This window comes from Cucurbita pepo, chromosome LG16, assembly GCF_002806865.2.
Source record: "Cucurbita pepo subsp. pepo cultivar mu-cu-16 chromosome LG16, ASM280686v2, whole genome shotgun sequence".
NCBI classification, from domain to species: domain Eukaryota; kingdom Viridiplantae; phylum Streptophyta; class Magnoliopsida; order Cucurbitales; family Cucurbitaceae; genus Cucurbita; species Cucurbita pepo.
In genome coordinates this window covers 4402-19447 of record NC_036653.1, presented here as the reverse complement: position 1 = coordinate 19447, position 15046 = coordinate 4402, and the positions used below count along the sequence as shown (strand labels likewise).

Below are 15046 nucleotides of genomic sequence, written 5' to 3'. Positions count from 1 at the left end.
TACTTCGAAGGATTGATATTGTAATAGTTAGTTAAATTTGAAAGGTAAATTTGATGAGATTAAAAAAATTAGAATTAAAATTTATATGGATGGAAAATTGATGTTAAAATTTTTAAAAATGAGCACTTATGCAAAATTCAATGATTGATTTAAACCAGAGCGAGCATCAAACTAATGAAAAAAAACCAGACTAATAAGTTGATTTATTGACAAAGTTGGTCAAATTAAAAGTATATTAGAAGTTACATGAAAATTGGTGTGTAGCATGAATTTTGATCCGAGAAGAATAAGTCGAAAGAGGAATTGTTATTATTAATATTAGGTATTAATGTTATATTGATATAAGAAAGGTGGATACAAATATAAGGTTGTGGTTGCAATGGGAACGGAAAATTGAAGGGTGGGAGTGGACATGTGTAGGAGAAAAAGGAGAGGAAATTGAGGGGAATTGAAGATGGCACGTGCGGAGGACATGGAAAAGTAAGTGCATGGAGGGATGTCAGATGGCGGAAATTATTAGCTTTCTTTTTACCTAACACTTGTAATGCCTCTAATTTTATGGTCATGGCCCTTTATTTAATGCCCATGTGTCCTATGTCTCTCCCCCACCCTGTTCTTTTTTTTTTTTTTTTTTTTTTAAAATATCGCATTATAAATATCATGCCGTATAATAGTATAATTTTTTTTACAAGTTTTAATGCTTAAAATAAAACAACTTAGTTTTAGATCTTCTAACCAATATAATTGAAGCTCTTAACCTAACAAGCTGTAAGTTGTTAAAATTTTGATTAAATTATAAATTTAATCCTTTAACTTTAATTATATCTAAAAAAGTCTCTCAAATTTTAAAAAATATATAATAAGTATCTCAATATTTAAACTTTTATCTAATAATGTTTTTTTTAATAAAGTTGATATGAAAATATTTAATATAAAATAGATTTTGTATTTGATTTTATGAATTTTAGAAAACATTGAGATTAAGGTCACAAGAGTAGTATTCATACGTTAAATTAAAAAGAAAAATCATTATCGTACAAAACCTTGCCTTTTCTTTTTGAAATTGAACTAAATAAAGTACAAAATGAAAAAAAAAAAAAAAAAATTTATGAACAAATAAAAAATAAACTAAGTAAACTTATTTTTTTTTAAAATCCAAACCGTTCAAACATTAAATGATATGGTTTAAAGAAAAGGAGCATCTTGTGCATTCATGGGTAATAAAAGAAACATTTTTTAAACGGTTTTTGGTGGGATTTTTTTTTTCATTAGAATATCCCATATAAACCCTTCTTCTGTACTTGTTTTCCCTTTTCAATTCAACAGTATGTAAATAAATATATTTATTAATATATATCAAAGCAAATAATGGAGGATGGTCTGGTAGTAAATATATATCAAAGCAAATAATGGAGGATGGTCTTCTACTACCATATTTGAACTGAATTAATTCAAGTAGGATTAGCAAAGGTGTGAGCTACTGTGTTGTAGTATCTTGGAACAAAACCAAAACTTCAAAGGAGCCTATGTTGTAAATTGTCATAAGTTTTGATTTGATTTGGTTATTTGAAATTTGATTTGGTTATTTGAATTAGATTTAGTCATTATATCGGGATTTGATATCGGGATTTGGGAGAGTTTTGGGTGTCACATTGCATTTGTTGAGTGACATATTGGTGAGAGTCTTTGTAGTGTTATAGTGAGGTATTCACTTGTAACACTTCGTTTATTAGTGATTGGTTGCTACCCGTGGATGTAGGGGAACTTTTTCTCTCCGAACCACGTAAATATCTTAGTGTTTTTTTGTGTAATTTCGTTCATTGGTGTTGTGAGTACATTTGTTCCGCTTTTGGCGCACAACAAGTGGTATCAAAGCCTAATTGTGGTATTTGGGGTATTGTGAAAGTTTTGGCCTCATCGACTACTAGACTTGCTCACAATTGTGCTTATTTTCTTTAAAATGGCATAATCATCTAGAATTAAATCACGGCGTGGATTGAGCTTTTTGAGTTCTAATCTCAAAGTAGAGAAATTTGATGGAACCAATAATTTTAGTGTTTGGCGAGGCGAAGTTAGCGATTTGCTGGTCATGCAAGATCTTGATGATTCTCTCCAAGAGGTGATGCCTAAAGACATGACAAAAGCAGAATGGACGAAATTAAATCGGCAAGCTTGTGAAATTATTCGATCATGTCTTGGCAAGGACCAGAAATATCCATTTATGAAGGTAACCATGGCGAAAGAACTATGGGACAAGCTTGAGGCGAAATATATGCAAAAGAGTGTGGAAAATAAACTCTATTTGAAGAAGAAACTCTTCCGTTTTGACTACAAGAAAGGTATCTCAATGGCTGAGCATTTGAATGATTTTAACAAAATCATCACTGATTTGCTTAATCTTGATGTTAAGATTGATGACGAAGACAAGACGTTGTTGTTATTAAATTCTTTGCCGGAATCCTACGAGTTCTTAGTAACGACCCTACTACATGGAATCACTAATATTGATTTTGAAGATGTTTCAAATGCCTTAATAAATAATGAGATGCGAAAGAAGGAAAGGGAGACATATCAAGACTCTAGCTCAAATGTTCTCACTACTCGTGGAAGGACTTCTACTTGGCAAAGGAGCAAATGTGGAGAGTCCCGATCAAAGTCGAGAGGTAGATCTGATAATTGGAGAAAATTGATACAAATGAGTGTGCATATTGTCGACAGAAAGGTCATTGGAAGAAAGATTGTCCGATCTTAAAAGAGAAGGGGTCGAAGTCCAATGTGGTTAAAGATGACGACACTGATACAGATGATGCCTTGACAATCTCCCTATCAGTTAGCCAAACCAGTGAATGGATTCTTGATTCTGGGTGCTCCTATCATATGTGTCCCAACAGAGAGATGTTTTTGGACTTCAAAGAGTTCAATGGTGGAGTTGTCTATATGGGCAATGATAGTACTTGCAAGATGACGGGAATTGGCTCCGTACAAATCAAGATGTTTGATGGGGTTATACAGAAACTCAATGATGTGAGGTATGTCCCTGACTTGAAGAAAAATTTGATTTCCCTTGGCGTTTTGGATGCGAGTGGTTATCGTATCATTTTGAAAGGAGGGAATTTGAAAGTAGCTCGTGGAGCTTTGGTGGCAATTAAAGGAACTAGAAGAGGTAGCATATACTACCTCAACGGAACCACAATAATTGGGCATGCTACTGTGGCAAGTTCGAAAGAACAAGACATATCGAAATTATGGCTCATGAGACTTGGGCATGCTGGTGAGAAGGCTCTTCAGACATTGGTGAACCAAGGAGTCCTTAAGGGTGCCACAACTGGTAAAATTGATTTCTGTGAACATTGTATTTTTGGTAAACAAAAAAATGTGAAGTTTTGTACCGCTATACATCAAACAAAGGGCATTTTGGATTATGTTCACACTGATGTATGGGGCCTCACGAAGAATGTCTCATTGGGAGGAAAGAGGTGGTTTATCACCTTTATTGATGACTACTCGAGACAGTTTGGATGTATCCCATGATGCACAAAAACGAGGTTCTCCAAATCTTCCTATGGAAGAAAATGGTAGAGAATCAGATGGACAGGAAAATCAAAAAGTTGAGATCAGACAACGGTGGAGAATATATTTATGATCCATTTCTTAAAGTATGCCGAGATGAAGGGATCGTTCGACACTTCACTGTTCCTAGTAAGCCACAACAAAATGGAGTTGTTGAGAGAATGAACTAGACATTAATAGAAAAGGTTCGATGCATATTGTCTCAAGCAGGATTGAGTAAGGCATTTTGGCTGAGGCTCTCAATTATGCAGTTCACTTGGTGAATCGTTTACCTGTTTCTGGAAATGGTGGGAAAACTCCGCTTGAGGTATGATCAGGTACTCCTGTTAGTGATTATGATAAATTGCATGTGTTTGGGTGTTTTGCTTATTATCATGTAATAGACTCAAAGCTGGATCCTAGAGGAAAAAAAAAGCCAAGTTTATGGGTTTTAGCAAAGGCGCGAAGGGCTATAGGTTATGGTGTCCAGAAACAAGTAAGATTGTTAATAGTCGAGATGTGACATTCGATGAGTCTGAAATGTTTTTGCAGGAAATTGAAAATAATGACGAGGCATTGAAGCAGGTGGAGAAGGTGGTGTTCTCTTCTGATATGGTTGCTCCTACTGAAGAACCTATTGATCAGGTAGATAATAACTCTGATGTCTTAAAACAGGAGGAGCAAAGCCTTGTAAATGAAAGAGTGGAGGAACCTGAGTCCATCGCCAGGAATAGACCACGAAGGGAAATTCGAAACCTACAAGGTTTGATGATATGATAGCATATGCTTTCCCTTTGATTGATGGAGTNTGACTACTCGAGACAGTTTGGATGTATCCCATGATGCACAAAAACGAGGTTCTCCAAATCTTCCTATGGAAGAAAATGGTAGAGAATCAGATGGACAGGAAAATCAAAAAGTTGAGATCAGACAACGGTGGAGAATATATTTATGATCCATTTCTTAAAGTATGCCGAGATGAAGGGATCGTTCGACACTTCACTGTTCCTAGTAAGCCACAACAAAATGGAGTTGTTGAGAGAATGAACTAGACATTAATAGAAAAGGTTCGATGCATATTGTCTCAAGCAGGATTGAGTAAGGCATTTTGGCTGAGGCTCTCAATTATGCAGTTCACTTGGTGAATCGTTTACCTGTTTCTGGAAATGGTGGGAAAACTCCGCTTGAGGTATGATCAGGTACTCCTGTTAGTGATTATGATAAATTGCATGTGTTTGGGTGTTTTGCTTATTATCATGTAATAGACTCAAAGCTGGATCCTAGAGGAAAAAAAAAGCCAAGTTTATGGGTTTTAGCAAAGGCGCGAAGGGCTATAGGTTATGGTGTCCAGAAACAAGTAAGATTGTTAATAGTCGAGATGTGACATTCGATGAGTCTGAAATGTTTTTGCAGGAAATTGAAAATAATGACGAGGCATTGAAGCAAGTGGAGAAGGTGGTGTTCTCTTCTGATATGGTTGCTCCTACTGAAGAACCTATTGATCAGGTAGATAATAACTCTGATGTCTTAAAACAGGAGGAGCAAAGCCTTGTAAATGAAAGAGTGGAGGAACCTGAGTCCATCGCCAGGAATAGACCACGAAGGGAAATTCGAAACCTACAAGGTTTGATGATATGATAGCATATGCTTTCCCTTTGATTGATGGAGTTTCCAACAACTACAAAGATGCTATCTAGAGCCTAGATAGATTGCACTGACAAGAGGCTATGAATCAGAAGATAGCATCATTGGAGAAAAATCAAACTTGGGATTTGGTACAACTTCCAAAAGGTAAGAAGGAAATTGGTTGTAAATGAGATTTTGCAAAAAAGGAAGATTCTTCTGGTATACGTTATAAGGCTCGACTTGTGGCTAAAGGCTATGCACAAAAAGAAGGTATTGATTACAATGAAATTTTCTTACCGGTGGTTAAACATTCTTCCATTCGAATTTTGTTGGCTTTGGTTGCTCAATTTGATCTTGAGCTTGTACAACTCGATGTAAAAACTGCCTTTTTGCATGGGGATTTGGAAGAAGAAATATATATGGCGCAACTGGTTGGTTTTCAAGTAGTTGGACAACAACATTTGGTATGCAGATTGAAGAAATCTTTGTATGGGCTGAAGCAATCTCCTCGCCAATGGTATAAAAAGTTTGATCATTTCATGGTAGAGCATATGTATACTCATAGTCAATTTAATCATTGTGTGTATTATCGGTGTCTTGATGATGGATCATTTATCTATTTGCTCTTATATGTTGATGATATGTTAATTGCTTCAAAGAGACAGGTGGAGTTTGATAAGCTCAAAGATCAGCTTTCTAAAACATTTGAAATGAAAGACTTAAGCAATGCAAAGAAAATACTTGGAATGGAGATAGAGCGAGATCGAAAAAAAGATACAGCCTGGTTGACTCAGTCTCAATATCTATGCAAGGTATTGACAAGATTTAGTTGGAATAATTCAACCAAACCCGTTGGTACTCCACTTGCTTCTTATATGGAGAATATTCCTTATATGGAGAATATTCCTTATACAAATGTTGTTGGTGCTTTGATGTATGCTATGGTATGTACTCAACCTGATCTTTCACACGCAGTAAGCATGGTGAGTCGTTATATGCATAATCCTAGTAAAGAGCATTGGTAGGCTGTCAAATGGATTCTTAGATACATCCTTGGTACTATTGATGTTGGTATTAAGTTTCAAAAATAAAAAATATTTAATCTTGACAACCTTGTAGTTGGTTATGTGGGTTCTGATTATGCTGGTGATTTGGATAAGCGACGATCTACTATGGGTTATTTATTTACTATGGCTGGTGGACCTGTTTGTTGGCGTTCAACATTGCAGCCTACTGTTGCACTGTCTACCACCGAAGCAGAGTATATGGCAGTAACGGAAGCTTTTAAAGAAGGTATTTGGATGCATGGTTTGATCAATGACTTGAGTATTTTGCAGGAACATATAGATGTGTTTTGTGATAACCAGAGTGCTATTTGTTTGTAAAAAATCAAGTTCATCATGCTCGTACTAAACATATTAATGTTCATTTTCACTTTATTTGAGAAATTATTAGTGAAGGGGACATTCGTTTATTAAAAATTGGAACTACTGATAACCCTGTTGATATGTTGACAAAGGTGATCGCTCGTGAAGAGTTCTGGCATTGTTTGGATTTCATCAACGTTGGAAGAAAGGAGTAGTGCGTTGACGTGGTAGCAACCAACTTAGTTATCAACTTGGAGATCTTATGACAAGGTGGAGATTGTTGTAAATTGTCATAAGTTTTTATTTGATTTGGTTATTTAGATTAGATTTGATTTGGTTATTTGAATTAGATTTAGTCATTATATCGGGATTTGGGAGAGTTTTGGGTGTCACATTGTATTTGTTGAGTGACATATTGGTGAGAGTCTTTGTAGTGTGATAGTGAGGTATTCACTTGTAACACTTCGTTTATTAGTGATTGGTTGCTACCGGTGGATATAGGGGAACTTTTTCTCTCCGAACCACGTAAATATCTTGGTGTCTCTTTGTGTAATTTCGTTCATTGGTGTTGTGAGTACATTTGTTCCGCTTTCAACACACAACAGAAGATTGGTTCGAATGTCATGTGATCGGCAACGACTTGTATTACATTATTAAAATGGTCCCTTCCTTCAAGAAGATTGTAAAGAATTAGTAAATGTAATTTAGAAACCACGTCCTTCCATATGAGTGTAAGCTTTTAAGTTCCTAATGAAATTTTGGGTTTTTAGACGTTGATATAGATCTTAAGATGTGTTAACGAACCTTTACCTATTGACTCTATTTATTTATTTTTATTTTTTTGTGAATTTTAGACTCGTATGTAAGACTCACTCTCGGTTAAATATGGCTCGTCTACCAAATTTCTCACTCTCGGTTAAATATGGCTCGTTTACCAAGGTGTTTATCCAAGGGGACTCCTTGTAGTCTTGTTATTGATAATGGAAGTTAAACCAATGTATTAAGTACCATGTTGATCAAAAGGTTATAAATTTCAACCCAACATCATCCTAAACTTTACAAGCTTCAATGACTCAATGATAGTGGAACAATGGTAGTTCTTAAGCTTTAATATCTTTTACTTTGGAAAAATATAAAGATAAAGTTCTTTGTGATGTGCTACCCATGCTTGCTGAAGACATATTGCTTAGCCGACTTTAACAATTTGATAGGATTGTCATGTATGATGTTATTTGAACAAGTATTCTTTTATAGAAGATGGTAGAAAAACCAATATTATACCTTTGAGTTCTGCAGATGTATTTGCTGATCAATTAAAGTTGGAGAAAAAAAAGAAAGAGTTGGAGGGAGAAGAATTGAGAGAAAAAATAGTAAAAAGAAGAATGAAATTGAAAAAAAGATAAAAAAGAAAGAGTAAGAGGAAGAAGAATGGAGAGAAAAAAATAGTAAAAAGAAGAATGAAACTGAAAAAAAATAAAAATAAAAAAAGAGAGTTGTTTTGCTAGAGTTGGAGAGGTTACCGAAGATGGTAGAAAAATCAATATTGTTGCTGATCAATTAAAGTTGAAGAAAAAAAAGAAAGAGTTGGAGGAAGAAGAATTGAGAGAAAAAATAGTGAAAAGAAGAATGAAATTGAAAAAAAAAAAATAAAGAAAGAGAGTTGTTTTGTTGGAGTTAGAGGGGTTAGAGGGCAATGTTTTCACAAAAAAAACCATCTTTGTACATACGTACAAGGAAGAATTTTTGGTCTCCAACGATAACAACTTGTCTTTGCCTAGGCTAGACGATATGTTTGACGAATTGCATGGTTCATCTCTATTTACAAAAATTGATTTGAAATCTGGATATCATCAAATTAGAATGCTCGTAGGAGATGAATAGAAATCAACTTTCAAAACTAAGGTTGTATTGTATGAATGACTTGTTATGCCTTTTTTGTACATTTGTTATGCGCTTAATGAATCACTTTCTGAAAGAACATTTGGGAAAGCATGTTGTTGGGCGTTTTAATGATATTTTAATTTATTCAAAGACTTTGCATGAGCATCTAGAGCATGTTAAGTCAATTTTGATTACGCTTAAAAAAGAGAAACTTTATGCTAATTTTAATAAATGTAATTTTTGCATGGAAAAACATAACGTTCTTAGCTCCATAGTTAGTAAAAATGGAATAGAAGTAGATGATGAGAAAGTTAAAGCAATCAAGGATTGACCAACCCAAAAAAATGCGAGTGAAGTTTGGAGTTTTGATGGGTTAGCTAGCTTCTATAGGAGATTTATAAAAGATTTTAGAACCATATGTTGTAGCACCATATGTTGTAGCACCATAGCTGCACCATTGAATGACTTAGTGAAAAAGAATGTTTTTTAAATGGGTGGATATGCAAGAGAAGGCAGTAAATGAGCTTAAGAAGAAATTAACCAATGCACTATTACTTGTCTTATCCAACTTTGATAAAACTTTTGATAATGAGTGTGATGCAAGTGGTTTGGGTATAGGTGTTGTTTTGATGCAAGATGGAAAACGCTTAATGTATTTTAGAGAAAAACTAAATAAGGCAGCATTGAACTATCCTACCTATGATAAAAAATTGTTTGTTTTAGTTCGCACATTGCAGATGTGACAACACTACTCATGGGCCTAGAGAATTTGTGATCCACTCTAATCATGAAAGCTTGAAGTATCTTAAGAGTCAAGCAAATTGAATCATAGGCATGCAAAGTGGGTTGAGTTTATTGAAACATTTCCATATGTCATCAAATATAAGCAATGTGATGATTTTTGATTCGAGGACGAATCATTTTGAAGAGGGGAAGATGATAAGGATCATGGTATTCCAAATGTACCAATTGGACCAATTACACGATCCATAGCCGCAACAAGCATTCATTCTTCATCTACAAAATTGGATAGACTCGGTTCAACCATTATTTTATGTGTTACAAGCTGATTTGATTGAGGAAGGACCAATTGGAGCTTTAGAAGTGAATATTTGCACGGTTAAAGTAGCGGATAAAGTTGCTATTAAATTGCACTTGATTAATAAGTTGTTAAAAAAATTTATTTTATTATTATTAATTTCATAATTCTTGTAAGAGTTCAAAGTTTTTTTTTTTTTTTTGTAAACTATAAATACCCACAAATTATTATGTAAAAGACACGTGGAGGAATGAAATTGAGATCTCAAACTGAGACTTTTACCCTATAAATNAGGAGCTTTAGAAGTGAATATTTGCACGGTTAAAGTAGCGGATAAAGTTGCTATAAATTGCACTTGATTAATAAGTTGTTAAAAAATTTTATTTTATTATTATTAATTTCATAATTCTTGTAAGAGTTCAAAGTTTTTTTTTGTGTAAACTATAAATACCCACAAATTATTATGTAAAAGACACGTGGATGAATGAAATTGAGATCTCAAACTGAGACTTTTACCCTATAAATTTGAGTATCAACTTTGTCATTTTTAAGTTTGAAGCCATTCTTGCGGTAGATTACATCTGAGTCATTCAATCAAACATTGATCAAGTTTGATTATAGAGTGACTCAATTTAGAAAAAGGTTCTAAATATGTGATAATTTCTTTGATCCAGGGTTCTTACTTCAACAAAAGCTTGGAGACTCAATTTAGAACAAGGTTCTAAATCTTGCTCCTAGATCTTTGATTGTGAGAGATAATCTAATTCTAGCCTTATTTCTTGGTTCATCCGAATTTTGTATAAGGAGGGGTTAATTTCTTTGATCTCAGGGTTCTTGCTTCAACAAAAGCTTGGATCGTTGAGCTGGGGATTAAGGTTGCCTTATCATTGGTTTAGATTATGAAACAATTGCCATAGTAGAATCTAATTTATGATTTTGAGACTCCTTAGGTGAACTAAAATTTAGATAGCAATGTTAAGCTAGTATCAAGAGATCGTAGTAGCTTCGACCTAGGCCAATCAAGTAAGTGACCCTACTATCGGTTCGATTGGAAGAATTATCTTATGTATGATGACACATGCCAATTGATCCCTACTTGTGTCATGTATGTTGATATGATATGTTATGACTATGTAATATGTTATGATGATGTGATATGCTATGATGCTATGATATGTTATGATGATGTAATATGCTATGATGACATGAGATGTATGACGAGCTCGCCTAGTGGGTCCATGTATGCGTGTGTGGGCCTTGTGTAGAAGTACTACACATCCAATTCTACTTGGACTATAAAGTAGAGATCAATGTCATGATGTTTTATGAAAGGATAGGTCTCATCATGATTGCATGTAATTGCATTTTTCGATCCTAACAGTGGGGCTATTTACTGAGTATTTCTTTAAACATTCAAGCTACGTGCTACTTTTTTTTCTTCAAATAAAGGCAAGACACCCTTGTATGAATGACGACGTCACTGTGCAAGTCATGGAAATGAAGTTAGGATAATTGTATTTTCTATTTAAGTTGTAGCCCTTAGGTTAGGTTGGAGTATTTTCATAAATTATTGTTATTTTGATTTCGGTTATTATGGTTAACATCACTATTATCTTAATTCTAAATGAATTTTGGAAACGTTTGATTCTACAACAACGTTTACATGTCATTGTTCTAAATAAATTTCCAACATATTAGGCATGTTATGTATGTAGTGGCATCTCTATTTTATTAGAAAAATAGGATTGTTATACTTGAAGTAACACTCAGTTCGACGGTCATGAATACTCATGTCCCTAACTTAGCACTTAGCGTATTGGTCAGGGAATTCTGCTAGGTGTAGTAGACTAATAGGGGGACATGCCCTCCAATCCTATCATCCATCCAACTATTGGTGTATGTGAGACCTAATTGTTATTAGAGTTCATTTCTCGAACTCCTAACGGTTCCATACAAATCACATATTATGATAGAAACATAAAATAGAATCAAACAACATACATCACGAAATTGAAGCTCGAATTCACAATTTTTGGATTAACTTTTTATCTTTCGTTTCACACTTGAGTTCATTCTTTAGATGTTCTTTCTTCAAATGTGTCCATAGACAAGTAGGCCTCGATCTTTGGAGTCCAAAACATCCTTTAGTTCCTGCCTAACTCAATCCAAAATCCTCGAACCACAAATTCCACTTCCTGAAAATATGAGTTTCTTCTCAGCTTAATCCTTCCTCTTTTTCCTTAATATGAGGCCGATAAAAGGTACCTCCAACATCGCTTGGATTAGTATCATACGTGGTTTCTCCCTCATCTCCAACCTCTACAAGTTTCGTCGATGATATTTTACTTGTTCAACGCGTATTGTCTTTAGTCGCACCTGTTGCATGCTAAAACTCTTGTTTTGTATCATTCTATTGTTTTCCTTTATTGCTTTCATGATATATAGTTCTTTTTTTGTATTTCTTAAGTGTATGACGTTTCGGCATAATCATGTTTACATCTAGTAGACTTAAAATGCCTCAAAATATATTACAGTGAGATGCGACTAGTCGTCAATTATTCATCCTCAAAATTATATCTTATATAAGTGGTGGAATCCATCCATCTAAACTAACAACTTTTTTTTTTTCACTTATTGCATGCTAAAACTCTTGTTGTTTTTTTTTAGTTAGATATATTTGAATAAGAATGAATAAGAATGAATGAATTTGAAAATTTGAAAACTTAAATTCTTATAATATAAAGAAGTATGGTTTAATTTCACATTCTTGTAAACTCGAATAAAGGGTGGAAATGTAATTTTGAAATGCACACAATAATTATGTTCAAGATCAATTCCTCATCGAACCAGATTTTTAATCCTTACCGTTTGAAACTGTCTAGTATTAGAGGTAGAATAGATCGTGGTTCCAATTTAACCCGTCACCGGTGTGTGTGACAGTAAATAAGTGGGGCGTGGGACCCACCAATTTATATAATGGCGCCATCAAATGCTTCCGTTTACAAATTCTCCTATCGTCCCTCAAACAGAGACCCCACCATATGTAGTGCGAAACAGTAAGCCAAGAAAAAGAACACTAACATTTATATCCATTCACACTTTTCTTTCCTAAGTCTATGAATTTTCAGGTTTCTTTAGATTTAGTGTAATTAATAAAATTATAAGTATTATTTGATGTTTATGCACATCGAATGTAACATAGAGTATAAATGAACACACTTACCAAAGTTCAAGCCTTAAATTAATATAATTATTAAGTTAAGATTTTAATTGATACAATATTTCATTTTTAAAAACATATTTTTTCCAATACATATCTCCATATTTAATGATTCCGAACGTATATGAAAATCATGATTTGCCAGCAAAAAAAATGCTTTAAATATTTTACAAAAATTAGGTTTTAAATGGAATTTTATTTTAATTTATCATGTGATTGAGAGAGATTCGCGTCTAATCTGGATATATGCTCTCTTGATTTTGATACTAAAAGGTTTAATGGTTATAAATTTGAAAATATATGAAGTAAAATTTGATATTGTAACTTAAATTTTAAAAATTTAGGGAAAAAAGAAAAATAATAAAGCAGCCCGAAGGGTTGAGCGGAGTGGTCGTGATCAGTATAACCATCAACATCACCGTCTCTGCGAGACACGGTATGTTACAGACGCAGTCACTTTCTCTCTCTAACTCCACAGCTCTCTTCCACTCTCTCTGTTTTCATACTCTTAAACCACAAAGAAAACCAACCAATTCTGAGGAGAGAGAGAGTGAGATATGGTGAGGAAATGCAGAGGAGTAGCAGAGATTGCAGTAATGGAGGTCGACTTAAGGACTACCAGACCTCCACCTGACTTGGATGATGTACCACCTTCCGCCAACAAGAGGAAGATCGCAGCCGAAACAAACTTTGAGTTCTCGACAACGACAACCTCGTTTGTCAAGCTCCGGAGCCGGCGACGCCGCGTTGTTTTGCCGGAGAATTCGGTCCCTGCACCGCCGGCGGAGAATACGCTTCTGCTACCGGGTACAACGTCGACGAAGGAGAAAAGCTCTATTAGCCCGACCTCCGATGATGATGCGTCCACTTTTGCCTGCTCAAGTAACGGCTGCAGCGAGATTGTTGAAGAGAGCAAGTTCGTAGATCTGGAGGTGACAATATTTTGTCTGTTTTTGTGACTTCTGAAGTCTCTAATGTTTTTTATTTGGTTTGTTTCTGAATGTTGTGTGTTCATATTATTTTTCTGCAGGATGAGAAAGATGAACACGGATTCGCGTACAAATCTAGCCGAGAAAGGTTATTAATCTGGCACGAGCTTCTTAATTTCCTACTGATCTCGATCTGAAATTGTTGAATCTTCCTTGTACGCGAAAATTTTTAATTCAAAATTCGAAGAAAAAGTGCTTCAGAAACGGACTTCACCTCCATTAAACTAATTAATTAATTGTTTCCGTTTGTGATTTTAATTCCTCTCTCTCTCTCTCGCTCTCTCGCTCTCACGACTCTCATAAATCTCCACACTCTGTTCTTTCTTTTCATCAACTTGCAGGAGGGAGACGACTCCGTCTAGCCAATTCCGTCCAACACAGTCCGGCGATATGGAGTCTCCGGCAGGGAAAAGCGAGGCAACTTCTTCCGGTAATAGATCTTTGTCTTCGGTGAAGATGCCAGCAGAATCGGAGCTGGAAGCATTCTTCATCGCCGCTGAGAAAAACATACAGAAACGTTTCACTGAGAAGTAAGTTTAATGGAGCTACAGTTTCTTCGAATTTTCCTGTAGCTATGAAAGAAATTAACAGAGTTGGAAAAATCTGAACACAACTGCAGGTATAATTACGATATTATTGAGGATGTTCCCTTGGAAGGACGTTACGAATGGGTTCGATTAAATATTTGATGTACCTTCTTTGTAAACTTCCCTCTCCTTCTCTTCTTTTTCCTGCTAATTCTGTACAGTTAGCGTTCTGATCTCTATCATCTTGTAAGAGTAGAAAACTAAGTTAATTTATTCTTGGTACGGTTCTTCATAGAAAAAGAAATTGTAAATTCCTTAGAATTAGGAAGAACTGAACAAAGAAAATTCTTATTCGCGAAGATGATGAGCGAGCATCTAAAGTTCGCCAGTTTGCAATTCAGGGTTTCAGTTCTTCATTCTGGTACGATTCCCAGCCTGAAAATTCGTCCTCATCTTTTTTGTTTTTCTATTTGAAATTTAAATTTTAGTTATATTTGTCCTTTTGTTTACATGATTCTGTTTCTTATGCTCTTTTGTATCTCTTTCTTCTTCCTTTTGATTCATTTTCTTTCGTATTTTATCTTCGCCATGCACATAGTGTTAAAGCATTTTTAAAGCACTCATCGTGGAATTAAACCTCATGTTCTTCTTATGTTTCCCTTCCCATCTGTTTTGTTCATACATTAGACACAACCCAAAAGAGAAAATGAAGAGAAAAAGGATGAAAGAATAATTTACGAATTACAGCACAACCCAAAAGAGAAGGATTTTTCTGTTATACCGACGGTATATACGCAATGAATTTTGGAGGGGAGGGGTGGTCCTGGTTTATTCCATTATTGGGAGTT

The 15046-nt window shown here is 34.8% G+C and overlaps 1 protein-coding gene across 1 annotated transcript; it reads left to right on the top strand.

The window, feature by feature from the left end:
• The first annotated feature begins 13069 nt into the window (after nucleotides 1-13069).
• LOC111776935 (cyclin-dependent kinase inhibitor 7-like) lies at nucleotides 13070-14707 on the top strand. The gene is made up of 4 exons (XM_023656354.1): nucleotides 13070-13614; nucleotides 13713-13759; nucleotides 14013-14201; nucleotides 14291-14707. The coding sequence occupies exons 1-4, from the start codon at nucleotides 13240-13242 to the stop codon at nucleotides 14358-14360; spliced, it is 681 nt and encodes a 226-aa protein (XP_023512122.1). The 5' UTR covers nucleotides 13070-13239; the 3' UTR covers nucleotides 14361-14707.
• The last annotated feature ends 339 nt before the right edge of the window (nucleotides 14708-15046 follow it).

Excerpts from the sequence above, each read along its gene's own strand:
- LOC111776935 (XM_023656354.1), top strand. The coding sequence starts at position 13,240 with ATGGTGAGGAAATGCAGAGGAGTAGCAGAGATTGCAGTAATGGAGGTC. Across the intron at positions 13,615-13,712 it reads GCAAGTTCGTAGATCTGGAG|GATGAGAAAGATGAACACGG; the intron begins GTGACAATATTT and ends ATTTTTCTGCAG. Across the intron at positions 14,202-14,290 it reads CAGAAACGTTTCACTGAGAA|GTATAATTACGATATTATTG; the intron begins GTAAGTTTAATG and ends ACACAACTGCAG.